Source organism: Dermacentor variabilis, unplaced genomic scaffold, assembly GCF_050947875.1.
Source record: "Dermacentor variabilis isolate Ectoservices unplaced genomic scaffold, ASM5094787v1 scaffold_16, whole genome shotgun sequence".
Classification (NCBI taxonomy): Eukaryota; Metazoa; Arthropoda; class Arachnida; order Ixodida; family Ixodidae; genus Dermacentor; species Dermacentor variabilis.
In genome coordinates this window covers 9,651,838-9,672,672 of record NW_027460324.1, presented here as the reverse complement: position 1 = coordinate 9,672,672, position 20,835 = coordinate 9,651,838, and the positions used below count along the sequence as shown (strand labels likewise).

At 46.9% G+C, this 20,835-nt stretch overlaps 1 protein-coding gene across 2 annotated transcripts in view; it reads right to left on the bottom strand.

Moving 5' to 3' along the window:
- The window catches only part of LOC142568058 (SH3KBP1-binding protein 1-like), a 177,421-nt gene that overhangs the window by 64,892 nt on the left and 91,694 nt on the right, over positions 1-20,835 (bottom strand). For both annotated transcript variants that reach the window (XM_075678142.1, XM_075678143.1), the window contains exon 14: positions 10,927-11,097. In XM_075678142.1, the coding sequence (XP_075534257.1) occupies positions 10,927-11,097 (171 nt within the window). The remainder of the gene's footprint in view (positions 1-10,926; positions 11,098-20,835) is intronic.

Sequence of the window (20,835 nt, the reverse complement as noted above, 5' to 3'; positions counted from 1 at the left end):
TGCGACACACACACATGTTCACGTCTTGGTGGGAGCATGCATGCATCTCGTGGTACTGCGTGATTCAGCACAAAGCAGATTTCACCAGATGTGTGACACATTGCAACAACTTGATTCAAACAACTTTCGATGGTGTTCTTTAGGCACAGTCAAGATGACGACCATGCGTCATAAACGTGGCAGCACTAGTTCTAATTGCCAAGGCTTATATTTAAAGAGACACTCAAGAGAAACACTACATCAGTTTAGAATGACAAACTATTCTTTTAAAACTTAATATAAGACATTTATTACAAGACAAAATGAAGGTGAAACTAAGGTTACTTGAATTTCGCCCTAAAACCACAGTGCCAACAATTTCACAATTTTTTGACCATATTTGGCTCATTGTAGCTTAGTAAAAGTTTTAAAAAGATACTAAGTTCACTCTTTTGCTTTAGAATACGCTGTAGTAGTCCAAAACATGGCTCTCAACAGCTACACCAGTTACTCCTGAACGTTTACAAGTTTATAGGGCTGATAAAACTACTATCCTTACTTTTTATAGCTAACTACTATTTTTCTATCGCAATTGACGCTTTGCTTTTCGAGCGAAACTGCAACTTTTCTTTAGAGTGCAGGAACTGCCAAAGCCCCATCAGCTTGGGGCCCGGTAGCTTTGGCAGTTCCTGCACTCTAAAGAAAAGTTGCAGTTTCGCTCGAAAAGCAAAGCGTCAATTGCGATAGAAAAATAGTAGTTAGCTATACAAAGTAAGGATAGTAGTTTTATCAGCCCTATAAACTTGTAAACGTTCACCTACTAACTAAATTAACAAGCACTGTGTCACATGTGCACAAGCAAACGTGAACACATCTCACTTGATGACCACGGAAACACTGGAGTGAGCAAGTGCGGCTGCAGCAGTGAGCTAACTGACCTTTGTGCCGCCTCTCGCTTCAACACGACCTAATAATAATAATATTTGGGGTTTTACGTGCCAAAACCACTTTCTGATTATGAGGCACGCCGTAGTGGAGGACTCCGGAAATTTTGACCACCTGGGGTTCTTTAACGTGCACCTAAATCTAAGCACACGGGTGTTTTCGCCTTTCGCCCCCATCGAAATGCGGCCGCCGTGGCCGGGATTCGATCCCGCGACCTCGTGCTCAGCAGCCCAACACCATAGCAACACGAACTAAGTGGCAAGAACACAGTGCACATGAAGCTATCGGCACTCGGTGCACTTTGTCTCATCGCAAATCACTTTTTCAGATAGGACCCGTGCAACTGCGCCATATGCAGCAGCGGTTGAAGTAGAACCCTCCTCCCTGCCCTTGGTGCCTTGCACGTGACGGAAGACGCTGTGCTTCCTCCCCGCTTCCTTTCGTTGCATGTGCGAGATTGAGCCACCATTGTCGGCTCACCCTCGCACGTTTTCACTTGCACATACAGCATATGGTGCGCGGCGATGATGTTATCGCCCTTGAACTTTATATGGACCACCATGGCAATGCCGATGGCAGAAATGTGTCTAGAGTGTCCACATAATTGCTATCGCAATAAAAATAAATAGAAATTATTACTACTATTATTTACCTGCAGACTGATGCTCGGCCAAGGCATTACGCGTGGTGGCTGTGCCTTGGGTTTGCCGAAGTGTCGATTTGTTAATCTAGGTACTTCAACTCCAAAATACTGAAGCCCACGAGACAAGTATTACATAGGTGTTTGGGCACAGCACATACAAACAAACTTAGCTTGGCCTGAACAAATGGCATACGAATCTATGACATGATGATGAGCTGGCGCAGGAAATTCAAGGCAGCCTTGCCCTCAATCCTCCCCCTCCTTTTCTAGCTTATGATTATGACGATAAAGCTTTATTAAGATAGAGAATGCTCATTGGCCTATCAAGCTCGTATTCATGTTTGCAACATGGACTTGATACAAAGTCACACAGAAAGAAACAAGTATACTGAACGAGCGCAGTACATCGACAGAGTTTATTACGCTGTTGCACACGTGCTCACACACAAACACACACACACACACACACACACACACACACACACACACACACACACACACACACACACACACACACACACACACACGTGCGCGTGCGCACACACTCACACACATGCAGAAAAGAGACAACATACTTTTTGAAAGCAAGATGTGCTTACTTAACGTTTTCGGCTGGTGGACCAGCCTTTGTCAGAGTACAGTAACACATGAACGATTCATACGCAGCTTTAAAAGCACCGTATCAAGAGCAGGGGGTGCACCATCTGCGCTGACTAGAACTTACACTGCACATCATAAATCATTATCAATGACACACATATTGGAATACAGAAAAAAATGAAATGCAAATGCGTTCAGGATACAATATACAAACATGACACCCAGGTAAGTACGAGCAGTTACTACGAGTCTGCGCAGTGAAAACAAAACAACGTACATATACACATTGTTAGATACGGGACCTTTTCCTGAACCTCCTTCAAGTTCACCAGACTACATTGAATCGCGCCACAGCTAATTAAGGAGCGCAGAAGTACGTATACCACATTCCTGAGGTGCGGCACGTGCAAGCAAGTTGGCGGCCCCCACCTCGTACGCCGCATCTGGAGCTATTCACTGCTTGACTCCTCCCGAAAGTGAAGTGAGAGCCTGGCACTGTTCCAGGTAACGTGAGTCCAAGAGGCAAGACGGGTGTAATGCACCGTGAAGCCCTGGCAGCAATACCCCCCCGTCCGCCTTTGTCACGGTAGTTGCAGACCGGGAAGGCAAGACCGCAGAGAGAAGTAAGCACTCCGACATTTGGGGACCAAGGATCGACCCTCTCCGCCAGGTGTGACACAATCGCACGGGCGCCTACCATTGGCCGAAAATGATGTCACCTGAGCGGGCTCGCCGATTGGCCGAAAATGGCGTCACCTGAGCGGGCTCGCCGATTGGCCAAACGTGACGTGACTTCGAGACACTGAAGGGCTTAAAAGCCAGAGACCGGAAGCATTCCTTGATTCATCTCTTTCGAGCTTCTTGCCACGAGCCGCAGCGTCCGAGTTGCTGCCGGCCCGTAACGACTCTATGACTGTTAATTTCTTGGTCGTCTCACTGTAAATATTGTAAATAAACCTCCAGTTTTAATCCCAAAGTCCTCCTCAACTCTTACAACATACATAGGCATGATGTCAGCACTTGGCAGCTCTAAGTGCAACCTCGAATTATCTAAAATGGAGGTGTTAAGCGTACAACTTCAAGCCATGGCATACATGAAAAAGCCACATGCGCAATAAAAGAAAGAAAAGAAAAAAGAGGGAGAGCGATGAAATCATATATGTATTACAAAGTGTGTTAAGTGCTTAATCTAAAGTTACAGGTTTGTTTTCCTTCGTTTTCATCTATTCCAAACGAAGCAGTGTTAAATTTATGAATAAGGTAAGATTTGCGAAGCTCATGGTCATGCCTGGTTCGGAATCCTGATTCGAGTATCGTTACTTTGTTAAATGAGTGGCCCGGCATGTTAACATGTTTCTAGAGTGGTAGGTTTAGTTGGGATTTGGCATGCGATCTGTGATAGTTAAAATGGATCCTGAAAGGTGTTTCAGTCTGGTCTATGTATTGCATGTGGCAAGTACTACATCAAGCAAGTACACTTCGTTACATGAATCACAGTTGAAACTGCCTTTAATTGTGAACATGAATTGGCTGAAGTGCGTGATTGATCGTGTTACCGCATCTTCACCTAACTAACAATATCGTAATTATGTTCTGAAGATGCTAATTAGGCCTTCTTGCACCAGTTAATTTGGACAAGCCCCCTGTGCATGACAAAGAAAGAACACCATAAATACGTGATGAAAGAACGGCACTAGCATGCAACCAAAACAAAGCGGCAGAGGGCATATCACCACGACCATCACTGAGGAAGGAAGGGAGTGCAGCAGTAACTATACAGGGACATTTTGCTCCTTTCTATTTAGGCATTTTGCACAGCACATGACGCAGCATTGCTTGTGTACCTGGACGACTTTGTGGTTGCCTTTTAATGGCCATCATCATCACGACCACCCATATGTGTGCAGTGGTTGTAGCAAGGGTTGAACTTTGCAGAAGCTCTCAAGGATAAAAAACAGTCAAGGGCAGAGGCTTGGACATGTTGGTTATATTCAGAGAACAAGCACAACACAAAAGAAGGGGACAAAGATAGAAGGCCACACACAGCATTGTGTGTGTTCTTCTATCTTTTTCCCCTTCTTTTGCATTGTGCTCGCTTTGCAATGAGAAAGAAAGGCTCAGTTTCAACCTAAGAGCGAAGCATCGAATGTGATAGCAAATTAGTAGACAGCTATACGAAGCAAGAATAGTAGAAGTAAGGATAGTAGTAGTAGTAAGGATAGTACTTACTAACTGAATTAACAAGCACAGTGTCAGTGCACACAAGCAAACGTGAACACATCACACTCGATGAGTGCGGACACTCGCTGTTAAAGCGCTGGTGTGAGCAAGTGTGGCAGCAGTAGCGAGCGAAGTGAGCGTCGTGCCGTCTATCACTTCAACGCAAGAAAGGCTAGAACACAGCACGCACAAAGGTATGAGCCATCTGCACATCTCTTCGAAGATACGGCATGTGCGACCACACGCGGTCGTGCAAAGTATGCACTTGTTAGTGGAGTCAAAGCCGCACCCACTCCTTCCCGTGCTGGCTTCCCACTTTCCTCCATATATGGCACGCAAGATTGAGCTGTGATTGTCAGTTTCCCTTGCGTTCGGCCGCGAAATGCACAGTTGCTGCCGGAGCACGACGCTGCCCCTCCTCCCTTCCTCCCATTTCACGCAACGGAAGATGGTGCGTTTGTTCTCCTTTGCGTGCGCCAGACTGAGCCGTGGCCATCGGCCTTTCATTTGTACACACAACATACAATGCACAGCGACGGTGTTATTGCCCTTGGACTCTATACAAAACATCACGATGATGGCAAAAATGTGCCTGGAGTGTCAATATAATTGCTATCGCAATTAAACTTAAATTGGCTAGTGTCAAACCTGCTGGCTACATGGCAGCGGGTTATTAGTTGCTGGCCAGCTCACTGGTGAAGCAGTAATCGAGAGGTGTATGCGAGAGCGCTGCTGAAAAGAACTGTACTGTCCGAGAATGGGAATGCCTCGCTGTGGTGTGGGCTGTCGATAGATTCCGACCGGATGTAGAATTCACATCATTTGAGGTGCATTGTGACCATGCATCATTGGCTTGAATGTTTAAAACTGAGCAGACATCGAGCAAAGTGCGACGTTAGGTGTTGAGATTACAAGGGTTCAAGTGTACCATAAGGTATTGCAAAGTACAGGCCAACATCCCAGCGGATGCACTAAGCAGGTGCCCCATCCCTGCTGCCAAATCTGCTCAGCCTTGTTTGGCGCAGGACTGGTTTCCAATCAAAGTGCAAGAGCCACAAAAAACCATTCGTGTTGAACTAGCAGCCCTTGTTGATGTGACTGATGTGTCCCCACTCACCGACACTGCAAAGTTTCAGTAGAAACAACACAAGGATCCACTGCTTCTACAGCTGCTGCAATACTGTGTGGCCTGCAAGTGTAGCCTGCTACCTGGTGATGCTAAAGAGTCCAAGAGGGTACAGGACCTAGCTGATGAGAGCGAAATCTCAAACAATGGTATCCCTATGTACATGGTCAATGAATGTAAGGTTGCCTGGCTTCCCCAACACTTACGAGACATGGCACTGAAAATGGAGCATGACCACCCTCTAAGTGGGCATTTAGGCTTTTTTAAAACTTTGAAACGTGTGAAGAGCCGGTTCACATGGCTCGGTATCCGCTTCGATACCTCCCGTTACATCCGCAGCTGCCAGCAGTGCCAGGCTTTCAAACATCACCGGCAAAAACCAAAAGGACTGATGGACAGTTCACGAGCCACCCACCCGATGCAGGAGCTAATTGTGGACCTTATTGGGCCACTACCCACAACCTCTCGGTGCCACAAGTACATCCTGGTGGTGCTGGACAAGTTCACGAAGTTTGTGGTGCTTTTCCCGTTACCGTGCACCTACCTCCAAATTGATCATCGATAAAATGATCTATGTTTCTTGTCTGCATGGTGTGCCTAGCTCCATCTCTAGGAACAATGGCAAACCATCCATAAGCAAACTGTGGGAAGGCATTCTCCAGCACTGGGGAATCAAGGAAAGCCACACAGTCCCATACAGACCAGCAGGACAGACTGTGTAATGCCACAACGCAATGGTTAAACAATGCCTGATGGGTCACTGCACTTCCCACATGGACTGCGACAAAAGGCTGCCCGAAGTGGTGTTTGTAGTGTGCACGTCTGAAAGTGTAGTTACTGGCTTTATGCCTGCCTTCTTGTGCTATGGGCGCGAACTACAGAACCCGTGGAGCCATCACATTTAGGCCGCTGTCACCGAGTTGCCCCCGACTGCGCCTCATGCCCTAGCTGCTGAAATAGATGTGTACCGTCGAGGTGCCTGGGCCTTTGTACAGGACCACCAAACTTTGGCAAAAGCCAGCCAGGCAAAGTATTGTAACGAAAAGCGCACTCCAGCTACCTTCCAGGTTTGAGACTTAGTTCTCCGGGACACGCCCCCGCTAAGCAAGGCAGCCATTGGATTTACAGCCAAGTTTGCCCCTCGATGCACAGGGCCATCTAGAGTGACTGCACACATTGAACGCAAACCTACAGACTCAGAGACCCGGCTACAGGGAAACAGAAAGGCCTCGGTAATGCAGGCCAGATGAGCCCTTATCATGTGCCTTGGAAGCCCTCTCCACAGGGATAAAAGGGGGGTGCCTGCGACTCAACGCCAGGTAGCGTAGAGTCGCAGGCACGGGACGGTAGGCAACGGTGTGTAGGGACAAGAGAGAACATGGAAGGCGTATGTGCGCATTCGGCATGCAGGGAGCGCACGACAAAGAACTGAGTGAGTGAAGTAATCAGCAGAGCAAGCCGCATGCGGTGCGGTGGGACGAAGCGCAGACTGCGTGTGTGTGTGCGTGCACCAAGGATTTCCCGAAATAAAGAACGTACTTGACACGGGGCTGCCAGATTCGAGAACCTCGCAATTAATAAATAGTGGGATCACTTACAAAGGCAGTTTTGCTTTCGCAAGATTCAGCTCATCCTGGCTCCGACCCCGCTAAGTATATGGCCGATAGTGCTCTTGGCACTGATAACAAGCTTGACACAGTGCCAAAAACACTTGTCGGGAACGGTTGCGGTGCCGAGACATGTGAAATTTTACGAAAGGGAAACTATCTCTGAATGGGATCGCCCAAGGAAAGCTGTCTCCACCTCAGACGACGACAAGTGAAGAGAACTTGTTTCCAAATTTTACGTTCATTCCGACTTATGCAGACGTGTTCTGCAGCATCTACAACATTATTCAGTTTGTTTGTGCACATGACGATGTTGGTGACTTGATGTTGCAGCTCTCAGAGGAAGCTGATGCATCACAGCTGGGCAAACATCCAGAAAAAGATAACTGATATTTTTTTAGGTGAGAATAAAAATTTCCTCACACCTCTAATCCAATGCTTAAATGTAATTTTTTTTAAATCATTTATTCTACCTGCCTTGTAGCAATGCAGGTTCATGCTGCGGGCAACAGGTACCCAATTTTTTGGGCAAGACTCGGCGTCACTGCTATTCCTAGTTTTTTTATTATATGATGCCCGCATTATACGACAGTCTTGTGTGGTCCTTTCAAAGTCGTATAATTGGGGTTCCACTGTACAAGTTCCCTGAACTTGCTATGTTAAATTTTTACAATGTAATCCACTTTTAATTTAACTGGGCCCTAGGAGACGGCATCATGGTGAGCTGGTACGGGAACATCAAAGTGGTGTCACCACCCGTTTTTCCCTTTTTGCCCCTTTTCTGGCTTGCCAAGCCTTTTCTTGAGGTACGAGTGGTGTTGCAGACACGTAGTCCACTGGTACAGGTGAAATAACATTTAGAGCAATAGCTCTACTACTACAGGTACAAACTCAGGAAATGCCTGGTTCTGTAAATCTAACCTTCAAGCTCAGCCAAGCTCAAACTAGGACTCCCATTACCTGCCACTACTGGGTGGCTGCGGTGTACGCCGCATGGGCACCCACATCTTGAAGGCGATCTGTGATGTGCACAAAGTGCTGAGTGCTGGTAGCTTCGTATGTGGTGTGCTTTCGATGCTTAGTTCGTGTTGAAGTGAGACGCAGCATGAAGGTCAATTCGCTTGCTGCTGCTGCCGAGCCGAGCAGCGTTTGTGTGTTGTCCTGTGGTGCAATTGTAGGTGCGGTAGTTGCTGACGGCACCGAGCAGCATATGTGTCCTTTCCCAAAGCAAGCAAAAATGTGTTATCGCTCAACAAACTTGGTTTAACCGCGTTCAACATTGGCAAAGTTTTCACTTTAGTGTCCCCTTAAACACAGTCTGTTAATAGTTCCTAGCTCTGTTGTTCACCACATGAAAGTTGTCATCCCACATTGTCGTACTAATCACATGAAGCAAACTTTTTCATGCTGAAGGGCAAACTAACATTCAAGAGAGAGAGAGAGAGAGAAAACAATTATTTATCGTGAGTTTGGGCGACTTCCTCGCAGGGTGGAGCCCTTAGTTCAGGGCCCCATTGGCTCGCGCCACTCCGCGTGCCCGCCGGATCAGCCGTCGCTGCTCTTGCGGGTCTGAGCTGGTCAGCGCAGTCTCCCAGGAGGAAGGGGAAGGTGAAGGAATAGGGGAGTAGCCCGGAGGGTGCGGGCACTCCCAGGTGCAATGATATACTGTGGGCTTTGCTCCCCAATAGGGACAGTATGAGGGATAGTGTGTGGGGTGGAAGAGGTGAAGATAAAAGAGGCAGGGAAATGAATTAGTTTGAAGCTGTCGCCACGCGACGGCATCTTCTCGATTAAGGGAATTATGTGGTGGAGGGAAGTGTCTCCTGGTGTCTCTGTAATATTGTAGAGTTTCAGTGTAGTTCAGTGGTTCTGTCGGTGCGTCGTCTGGGTTGGACAGCTCTTCCAATGGCGCCCGGTTAGCGAGCTCTCGGGCTACTGCATTAGCACGTTCATTACCATGGAGAGAGGCGTGTCCAGTTGTCCAGACGATACGCACCCTGTGTAACGCTGTGGGGTGTAATGATGTAAGGATGGGGTGTGTATAGGGTGTCACCCTCCCTTGTGCCAAAGTTCTGCACATTCAAGACAAACAGTGGTAAAACAGGCAGGTCATAGAAATAAAAGCGCAAAACAAAGGCTGGGCTGATACTGACGTTAACTGCCAAACAATATGTGGAAGTAGACATACAAAGATGCATCAAGCAAACAACGCAGATTTACAAGCACTACTACACATAAACTACATAACTACTCTTTTTTGTCAATGCAACAGAGTGCTGAAACACTCTTTGAATCCAAAGTGCCTCAAACAGTTACTTCATGTAGATGAGCTTTGAAGGCACCCATCACACTTGCGTGTGTGGATGTTGCTGGGTGTCTCGACAGTGACCAAGGGTGTATTCTGTAAGAGTCCATCTAGTAAACTGTCAGTGATTGACTGGAGCTATAGGAGTGAAAGGGAGACAATCCCCAGCCCATCTCCTTCTCGCTTGTAGTGCTCCAGCCAATCAGCTGAGGCTGAAATGGACAGTTTACTAGGTGGACTGTAGACGAGAATTACAGCTGCCTCAGCGTCTATAGAAAATATGGGTTCCCTTGGGTCAGTCCCCAGGATTGACCCTGCGGAAACCCCTTGGGAAAATTCTAACAGAATGCACCCCCCTGATGGCTGTTAATTACACATCCTGCGACACCTGCAGCTATGAGGATGTGCCCCATCTGCCGCCTTGGCTGTAAGCGGCACTGGCTTATACTCCCATTGCTCATCTCGTACACATACACTATTAAAATAATCTACACCCTTTGGGGCTTACCTTGTAGCACAAAAATAATCGTCATCTGTCTTGCCTGCATTTCCTTTTATTGTTGTGAGCCCGATACTTCCAAGTCACGAACGGCTTGCGCATTATGAGCGTGACATAGCATTCTCAACAGGAAAGTAGCGAGCGCTGACTGTTCAAGAAAGGAAAACGCTAGCAAGGCAGATGACAATTATTGTTGTGGGACAAAATAAGCCGCAAAGAGTGCAAGCTTTTTTAAGAGTGTACACAAATACTCAAGAAAGTGTAAGGGTATTGGAAAAGCACAGCACAGTGCGAAATATGTTGGTGCAGTCCCCACCTCCAGAAAGTGACCTCTTTGTCCACTGTCATTTCCCTTTACCTGATTATTTATACTTTTCAATTAAGTATGACAATTATTTTCCCCTATCCTTACCCCGGCTTCATTGCCTGTTTTCTTCATATTGTTGTAACAAAGAATGGAGCTCCTCAGATCCCTTTATTCTTCTCATTCAAGCATTTTGTATTTGCTATAAATGTACTACAATGCCGAAATGAAATGTAGGTTGCGCTGCTTGCCCTCACCTTCGTTTCTGTCATACTGTTGGCTTTAATAATGACACAGTACCAACATGATTAAAATGACACAGTACCAGTTCTCTAACCACAGCATAATGCAGCCTATCACAATGTTAACCACTTCCGTGCCTTAGACAAGCTCGGTTCGTCCACGCTTTCCTGGTAAAAACGGCCAAGGATGAGCTCAGCTTGTCGACGGTACTTTTCAGTTTCTAGCAACGCCACGAATGAGTATGTTTCGTCTCAGTGCTTAGTCGTGCTTCTCGCAGCTGGCAGCACACGTAAAAGTGAGTATATTATGGCAATATATGTTGGCAACTGAGGTGTTTAAAAATAATTTGATCATTTTTTGGTCAGAATTCGGAATAATATTGTGGTACAGAAAGGGTTAAGCAGATGGGCCCTCATGTGAGCCAACTGAGCCAACGTGCAGAGCTGCCAACTCACCAGAGATTAGGTATTTCTCGGAGAGGACGACACGGGTGACAGGGCTGCGATGGACGGTGAACGTCTGGAACAGCTGCGGACCATGGCCCACTGTCTCCGGGTGCTGCACAATCACCCGCACTGTGCCGGCACTTGTGCCATATGCAATCTCGATCCAGTTGCCACATAGACCTGGTGGGAGAAGGAAAGCACGGGAACATGCACAGGGGGAAGTGACCATGCGACAACAGTTGAAACCACACAAAGAACATGAAACTGGAGAGGCAGCTGGAAATAAAACCCATGGACTTCACGCTTGCAGCACCTTGCAAGGTTCAACTGTGCATGTGCATGCCTGTTTTACTTATTGAGCACAAAAATATTATGAAATAAAATGTTGCCAAGTGTCATGTGCACACCTTCACACTGATTTATACAGCTATTCGCTTACAGCGACAATCATCGTTGAGGCTTTCTACACAATTTTTATTTGTTGCTATGACATGTCTGGTGAGAATGTGCCTTTGATTCATGAACAACTGCAAACAAGACAGGAAGAAAGGGGGTTAACCGAGGGGCCCGATCTTTATTAGTCATATCATAAGAAGCCAACAAACACTGACACCAAGGACAACATAGCGGAAATTACTTACGCTTAATAAATGAAATAAAGAAACGATAAATTCAAGGAAATTAAAGTGGATGAAAAAACAACTTGCTACAGGTGGGAACCGAACCTACAACCTTCGAGAATTTATCGTTTATTTCATTTATTAAGCACAAGTAATTTCCCCTATGTTGTCCTTGGTGCCAGTGTTTGTTGGCTTCTTATGATATGAAAACAAAACAGAGGTTCACAGGGAGACGGAGGCTTGAAGTGATCAACAATGTCTATGACAAGTGACCCTGACACAGTGAAGTGGCCTTGTGTGCTCCAGCGAAATCCCTTGTTTGACCACTGGTGACAACAAACAACTGCAAGCTTTCATAAACCAGACATTTACTCTTTACCTACCGGGAGAAAATGGTCATTTTTTGTAGGTCACAATAAATTTTCTTTTTCTGAAGGAACTATTACACTAAAATTTTATGCAATACACAACAAATAAAGCAGAGTAAATGAGCTTTTAAAGCACAGTTTTATTAACAAGTTCTATGCATTAATATAACATTTTAATTGCTAAAAACAAGATTGTAGAGTAAAATTGACCAAAACTTGTTAAAGGGATCCTGAACTTCCCCTCAAGCTTGTTAGAAAAACATAGTACGTGGATAGCATACACTGCTGAGAACATCTCAGCAAAATTTTGCTGTCATGCATGGCGTTTGAAGCTCACAAGCGAAGCACGAAGTTATTTTTTTTCTCAAACAATCTCTTCTCAACCGAAGCCTCTTCTTGGGCTGCTTTATTTTGTTATATGGGGAACCAGCGCTGGAGTTTCGAGCAGACATAAAGAGCCCCTTGCAGACATCGCTCGCATTGTTTAGTCATACAAACAGAAGGAAATGGCCAGTGGTGCTACAGCGAGGGTAAATCCAGGAAAAAAAGAAAAAAAGTTTCAAGGCCATTGTTATTCTTGCGTGGTTAATTGCCGCCTCAACTAGAAAAGCTGTAATATAGCCCTATAATTCTATTATTATTTGTGAAAACAACGAGTATGAGTGACAGCAACATTGGATTCAGGCACGGGTGATTGCACGCAGCTTCAATAATTTTTACAGTTTCTCCGGCAAAATATTCGTGTGCATTTGCTTTTATTGAAAGCGAGAATGGCATTGCTTCTTGTATAAAAATATATATATGTTTTTAGTACAGGAATTATACACAAGCATATTTTGGGGGGCGCTATGTGTAACATTAGTGCCAGACGCCGCATAAGTGCCCACTGGGTTCCCAGCAGTGTGTGGTCACAAGTGCCCACTGGGTTTCCAGCAGTGCGTGGTGCCTTGGACATTGCCCGGTGACAAAAGGAAAAGGAAGAAAATGAGGATACTCATCATGCAATCTCACAACAAACATAAATGGTGAGCACTATGTGTTTACTGCAGAAACAGCGCATCGACACATTGGCGCATAACCGCGACTGGCCGCACAAACATTGGTTATGCAGCTTCTATTCCAGGAAAAATGATGTCCACTAGAGTAAAGTGACGTGTATTGACCATTTTATTAAAAAGCATGCCTATGGTGATATGTTTAGCACCAATGAGAGTTCTGATACAAATCAAGTTCAGCTGCAGTGCATGGCGACCGATGGTGCACAGTGAATTGGCTCAGCCGTGCTCACATTGCAGCTACCAGCACCACCAGTATCAGCATGTTTTCTTCGTGTGTGAAATTATTGCGAGCAGAGAGTAAAGCGGCAAGAACGGTAACATTACATTGCTCATGCGGAAGTGCTGCCAGCTACAGGTTCAAAACCAACTGTAGAAGGCATAATGATCATATTGGTGGTGTTAAGGCTGCCACCAGTCATTACGGGGACAGGGTTTCAGCGGCCTTCAACAGCATCTGCTTGGAGCTCGAACCAGGTTGACCATTGGAGAGGGTTTAGCAGGGAAGACGAGGTGATGTAAAAACAAATAACAGAGGTTTAATGCATTGCTACGGCTGAGCGGTGGGCTCCAAGGAAAATACAAGAACATTCAGAATGCGTGCACCTGTACACAAGGGCAGAGAAGATGGGACTCCACGTGGCGTCTTGCTGGCCTTCTTATACCCTCCACCATCCGGGCAACCTTATTCACTCTTGCTTCCTAGTAGTGGGCCTTGTCAGGACATGTTGGGTCAACCCAAGCAGAGGAACACGGAGAGAAACAGCTATTTGGCGTAGTAAGATTGAATGCAGGCCACGTTGGGTCAACCCCCGAAAAGGAACACAGAGAAAAACACCTCTTTGGCATAGAAAACCACTCTTTGGCATAGAAAGGTTGAACGTAGATCACGTCAGGTCAAGCCACACAAAGGAACACGGCAGGAAACCACTCTTTGGCATAAAAAGGCTGAACATAGGACAAAGGAAAGTAGGATTTCCACTGGTGCATAATCCCGTGGCCCACACACGACGGACAAGTCTTCTCATGTTGACGAGCATGACAATTAGGCACGTCCTGTCTCAGGCATTTCGCACCTGTTCCATTCATTGCTTCACAAAGTGAACAGTAACAATGGGGAGCCATCAGCGATGGTCAATCTGTGCCTCTGTTGATGCACGCATGGCAAAGGGCACAGGCCGTGCCTTCAAAAATTTGGGGCTTGCCCCCTCCTTCAGTTCCAGATTCACTGACGCACCCGTGTGTCCTGTGGTGTCTTCACGAGAAATGTCTCCATGCTTCTGTAGCAACTCGGTCAAACTGCTTTCCTCCGTTGTCTGGTGAATGCCGTGAAGCTCGATGCCCAACTTGTCAAACCAATTGCATCCCAACAAGCTGCGTCCAGTGCCCTCGACAACGAGAAGTGGTAGCTTGCAAGCTGTGTTCTCGTGACGAACCATTACTGTTGCCGCTGTGACAACCTGCAGTTGCTGACTTGACCAGGTGCGCAGATGTATGTCGTCCTGCCTCAGAGAGGGTGGGTGTGCATGCCATATGGTTTGAAATGTGTCTCTGCTAACCATGGTGCACGCTGCACCGGAGTCGAGCTCAGAAGTCACAGGTTTGCCGTGCACTGTAAGCGTCAGAGTAAACTTCGGGGTGCTGAATCCGTCTGCCACTGCACAGAGGTCATGCAACGTTGAAACCTCATGTTTGGTTTCGTTAGTCACTTCCGCAGTCCGTGAAGTTTCTAAGGAGATGCTACGTTGGTATGTCTTTTTCTCAGCCTTCTTCCTAGAAATACAAGCCTTGGCAATGTGCCCTTGTTTCTGGCAGTAATTGCAAATAGTTGTGATGAACTTACACGTCTTGGGACTGTGCGAACCGTCGCACAGTCCTTTGGTGAGTCCCTTGGTGAGAATTCGTCTTGGAAATCGAAGCACTATTGCTGGCGCGCGTAGCCGCCTTGTTGATTTCTGCGTGATCAGCTTTTATCTGTTGTTGCTGCTGGACGGCGCTTTCCGCTCAAATAGCGAAATCATAAGCCTTGCAAAAAGTCAGATCCTTCTCTGCAAACAGTCGCTGTTGAAGATTCTGGTCGCGGAGACCACACACGAAGCAATCGCGCAACATCACATCTAATCGCAGAAGCGTTGGATTGCAGCCCGTAGCTCCCTGCTGTGTTGGTGATGCCATTCCCTCAACTGGCGTCACCGTAGCTGTTGTTGCTGTTGGCTGCCTGCCGAAATTGCAGTTCGTAGCCAACTTGCGTAGAGTGGCAACGTAGTCGTTCACCGACTCGCCTGGGAGCTGATCTCGCCTTTGGAACATCGCACGACTGTAGACTTCGGACGGTCGAGGGTCGTAGTGTGCCTGAAGTGCGGCCACGATCTCGGCATAGCTCACTTCGTCGGGCGTCTTCGGTTGAAGCAGCGCACTAACCACGTCGTAAATTTGAGCACCGCACAGTGCAAGCAAGTGTGCTTGTTGCTTGACAGGGTGAGTCACATCGTTGGCCTCGAAGAAAAACTGTAGCCGGCCGAACCACGATGCCCAGTTGGAGCCAGTAAACTCCTCCAAACGTGCAGAAAAATTACGCTGGCGCTCAGCCATGACTCACTGGATGCTCCACGATGCCCTCTGGGCTTCCCTACCATGGGTGATCCGCCTCGTCGCCAATGTTATGTACTGGGAATTACTTTATTCCACACATAGTACACTCAAAGAACGTCGCCTTGCCGGAGAGATGGCGACCACACTACATCACTTGGCGCAAACGCACTGTCCACGTGATTGTCCCATTCCAGGGCTTGCCAGGGATGTGGTGCCACCCATCGGCACAGTGGGGAACATTCACATGTAGTTCCGGACACTCCCACTATGCCACTGCACCCGTCCACATCTGAGGACCGAAACCCGAACTAATCACGGACACAACACAATCAATGCAATCTACCGGTGCTGACATATGAGGCAGAAACTTGGAGACTGACAAACAAGCTCGAAAACAAGTTAAGGACCGCACAAAGAGCGATGGAACGAAGAATGCTAGGCATAACGTTAAGAGACAGGAAGAGAGTGGTGTGGATCAAAGAGCAAGAGGGATTGCTGATATTCTAATTGACATTAAGAGAAAGAAATGGAGCTGGGCAGGTCATGTAATGCGTAGGTTAGATAACCGGTGGACCAATACGGTTACAGAATGGGTGCCAAGAGGAGGGAATCGCAGTCGAGGACGGCAGGAGACTAGGTGGGGTGATGAATTAAGAAATTCGCAGGTGCTAGTTGGAAACGGTCGGCGCAGAACAAGGGTAATTGGAGACCGCAGGGAGAGGCCTTCGTCCTGTAGTGGACATAAAATAGGCTGCTGCTGCTGATGATATACAAAATGTATTGCAAATATTAGGCACTACCTCCAAAAATCAAAATTTTTTCCTTGGGCAAGTCTTCCACTACAAAAATTTAACTGCAAGAACTACGGCTGTGTGTGCAAGGCTGCGGCTGGCAATTTTACGGGCTGGTCTGCATCGTCGTCGCTCTCAGTCAACGTCCGACGAAAAGGCACCATCCACAGACCCGCTGCTGCTTCAGACATCGATAAAATGTGCCGCAGACATAGCGGAATTAAGGGATCTGCGATCTTTCGAAGCGTGCGCACCGCTCGTGGAGGCAGCCATTTTCGCTTTCTACTTGGACAATCGCAAAATTTTGGAGCGCGTTCAAAAATTACTGCCTGACGGGAAAAAACCCAACTACTTAGAAAACAAAAATATAGTTCTCCTTCACATCTGATGGTGCAGTCTGTCCACGAGTGGCGCAGAAAGTCTCGAACGTGGCATTTGAAATTATCGGTAGCAGGAAGCCATTTTTGCTTTCTACTTTGACGATCGCGAAATTTTGGAGCGCATTCGAAAATCACAGCCTGGCGGCTAAAAAGCAAACTGCTTAGAAAACAGACATGTGGTTCTCCTCCTTCACGTCTGATAGCGCAGTGTGCCCGTGAGCAGCACGCAAGGTCTTGAACGCAGCGTTTCAAACCATCGTTAGCAGGCTAACGATGCCCAATGGGCACGGTAAGGAAAGAGTTAGGCATGCACTTGGAGCCTGTATGGCTAGTAAACCTAGCAAAACAACTAAAAATGTCAGCTGAGGCAAAAGTTGTTTCAGGCATCTTTCTGTATGAAAAGCTTGAGTGGAAAAAAAGCCATAAAAGCACGTGCGCCTGGACCTGGTAGGCAGGAAGCACTGCTGCACCCTTTGTCGCATGGGTAGATGTGTCGTGCTGCAGAGGTTGTGGGGCGCGCGGACGCTCGCAACACTCTGAGAAACATGAGAGCCGACAATTTCTTGTGTGCAAGGGGGATGGGGAGGGAGTGAACGTCCGGTGATAATGTGACGAAGCATGCACGGGGGCAGGAACGAGCACCTATCTGCCTTTTCTTCCTAGCACACGCGCTTCCATGCGCGAGCCACGCACCATTTGTGAAGGTGATCTCCTCCCAACAAGTGCAAGATGTGAGCTGAAACGTTTCATGCCTTGATGCACATTGCATTCCCGCATCCCTAGTGTTGGCGGTCACGTAATCTCAAGTCTCCGAGACACGGTGCAAAGTGCTCGCTTGCATCATGGCAGCGAGTCCATGGTCATTGAGTGAGATCTGTTCATGTTTGCTCGAGTGCTCGTGACACTGATAGCTCTATGAACATTACTTTGCCCAGTTGCCTCTTTGCTGTGACTTCTTTTATTGTTGCTTAGGACGAATATCTGTATCTTCTTACACTTCGCTTTTAATTTGTGGGCACCGGCTGCTGGCAATAAACGCAATCAACCATGGTGTGCTAGATTTACGGCACCGCGTGACACAACGCACGGATATCTCGGACGCCGTGAGCCATGTCGATGCATTTCTCTCAGCATGATCTGCATCGCACGTGCTGGCACTCAGAACTACACTATTATGGCCCAAACTTCTTGTGATTTGTTTGCAAGTGCTAACTAGATAATATCCACCAGGAATGCTCTGGAAATTTGTGAAGTTGTTTTTATTGCTCTGATACTTCGAATTAATGTAATTCGCAATTTAACGAAGCCTTTCTCTAGAAGTACAACTTCGTTGTATAGAAGTTTGACTGCAGTTATGTGTGCTATGTGGCAAAGCAGTTTTATAATGTAAAACACAGGGAAAATTTGCAAATGTTGCAGTGAAATGTCATGTTTTGCTGGATTTAGCGGACGTTGGATTTTTTCAATTTCCGTCCGGTATGGATTCATTTTAGCTGACTGGAACGGAATGGCTTGAGATGGTGGAAGAGCCCAAACTTGTGGCGCACCCACCGTCATCTCTCACTGAATTAAATTCTAATGAAAGGGCAGCATCCTCCGACTCACTCCTGCTTTGCCTGTTGAAAAGATAAACTGCAGACACAGCGGAATCACAAGATTCCGCATTTCTCAGAGCGTGTGCAGAGTTTGCAGGAGTGGCCATCTTCACTTCCAGACTACCGTGTCTTGTGAACCTCTTCAAAGAAAAAAAGAAAGAAAGAAAACTGTACAGAAAACTCCAACTGTAGTTCTTATACTATAAGTTAGATGGCGTAGTGAGCTTGTCAGTGCCACGGAAAGGCTCAAGAACAGTGCTCAAAATCATCGTTAGCAGCTAACAATGCTCAAAGGGAAAGAATTCTCTATGTCCACCCCAAAAAGACACAATTTTGAGCTTGTTTATACAGCATAGCTATAAAATTTCTGACAATCAGAAAAAAAAAATGCAATTGAGGAGTACGCTTTCTAAGATCACTACAAGTATAGGCATGCTAAACATGTAGTCGTATGTAACTTTGCTAATTAATTTTTGAAGGGAAATCTCCTGACTTCTTTCTGAATACCTTCTGCATCATTTATTCCATTTACGCACACTTTTTTTGGAAAATATGGATCCAAACATTGCCAGCATGTTACAATCAGATACGAAACCAAAGCTGTATTCACTGCGTCATCACCATCACAAGATGGTAACGTACTATGTTGCCATCTTGTGATGATGGTAATGAAAATGAAAATGAATTTAGGATATAAAACCAAAAGTCTTTGTGACATTTCTATGCTTTACTGCACAACTCAGATGCATTGTGGCAAATCTGACTTTAGGAAACCGGTCGCCGATGTGCAACACATATTATGCCCTTGCCCATTTTTTAGCTAAGAAATGGGATGCGTGTTAGATTTGAACATTGTTTAGGCCCTTTAAAGTTGTGGGGATCGCAAGCACATCCCGATATCTCCGGAGCGGCCACGCGGTTATCACGCGATAATCACGTGCTCGCTCGCGGAGGGTAGCGGGGAGAGGGCACCTTCGCCGCTCCCGCTGCTTTTCGCGCCTGGCCGCGACGCTGCAGCCAAGGCACCCCGTTCCCTCCTTTCCCTTTCTTGGAATTTGGGAGACTCCCTCTCCGCCGCTCGGGGAGAAGCGCTATTCCCCCGATGCACCGTTGTCTTTCGGCTGAGGAGCTTGCGACAGGCCGCATCTCAATTCAACCGCTGAGACCGCCGCACGCCGTCCCCCTGCTACGCTCGGCCTTTGTGAGCGACTGACCGCCCCAGGGCTCGAGCGCGGATCCACTCTGGATGAGCTGAACTCTTATCAGCCTCTTTTGTGGTTCCCACACTGTGCGGTTTATTTCACCCCAGACGTGCAGAATGCTCTACCGCTGTGGTTTTGTGTTGTATTTGTATGTGTGGTTGCTGTTGTTGTCAGTTGGTATATTTGTTCTCTAAGGTGAATAAACACCTTAGGTCGAGACTCACCCTGTCCCCACTGGCCTGAACCCGCCGTGGTCGCAACTCACTGCGAACCGTGGGTTAGGGGTCACAGCTCTGACTGTTAGGGCTGCTGCGGAAGTGCTAGTGAGCGACTGCCGCTCCGCCGCCGCTGTGCGATCCAGAGAAGGGTCAGGTGCGCACGCACGAACTTGAGTAATACCCCTATAAAGTCATTTCGATGCTAGTTTTTTAATTACAACACATAGAAAGTGGCGTGCATTTGGTTCGGGGGCTAAATAGAATAGGGCAAATACTGCAAAATGAATCACCGGTGAGTTTTGTCATTTTGTCTACATCTTATTTCACTTGACCCACAAGATAATTTGATCAATTTGGTTGGTCCTATCAGGGTTGAATTAATGTAATTCTATTGTATCTCCAAAGTGATCACTCGAGAATATCACCCCTGTGTGCTTGGTGTGTCCAATGAAGCACTAATGGCGACAGTGATGTGCCATTTTCATTGTAAAAGTTCATCAAAAAAATAAAAAGGCATTTGATTCAGTAGAAATACCAGCAGTTATGGAAGCACTGCGTAATCAAGAAGTACAGAAGGCATATGTGAATATCTTGGGAAATATCTACGAAGATTCCACTGCTACCTTGTTTCTCCACAAGGGAAGCAGACAAATACCGTATTTACCCGCGTATAACCCGCCCCTGCGTATAACCCGCACCCCTAACTTTGAACTCGGCGGAAAAAACAAAAAAAAAACTCGCGTATAACCCGCACGTTTACCTGAAAAAAAAAAAAAATGAGCGCTAGAAAGATGCAACTCACACTCAGTGATCATTTCGTTTTCAGAACATTTATTCAAACGACCGCCACCACGTCACTGGTTATCCGATTCTTAATCGACGCCGCTCTCACTACTGCCATCCGAGGCTTCATCGCCACTCTCAAAGACGTAGTCGTCCTCGGAACCATCCAGACTATTACTGATCGCACATTTTTTAAAGCTTTTGCGCACCAAATCGGCCGGTATCGCTTTCCACGCATCCACGATCCACTGGCACAGCAATGGAATATCAGGCCTTCGCACGCGTCCCGTCGGTGTGAGGGCGTACATGCCGTC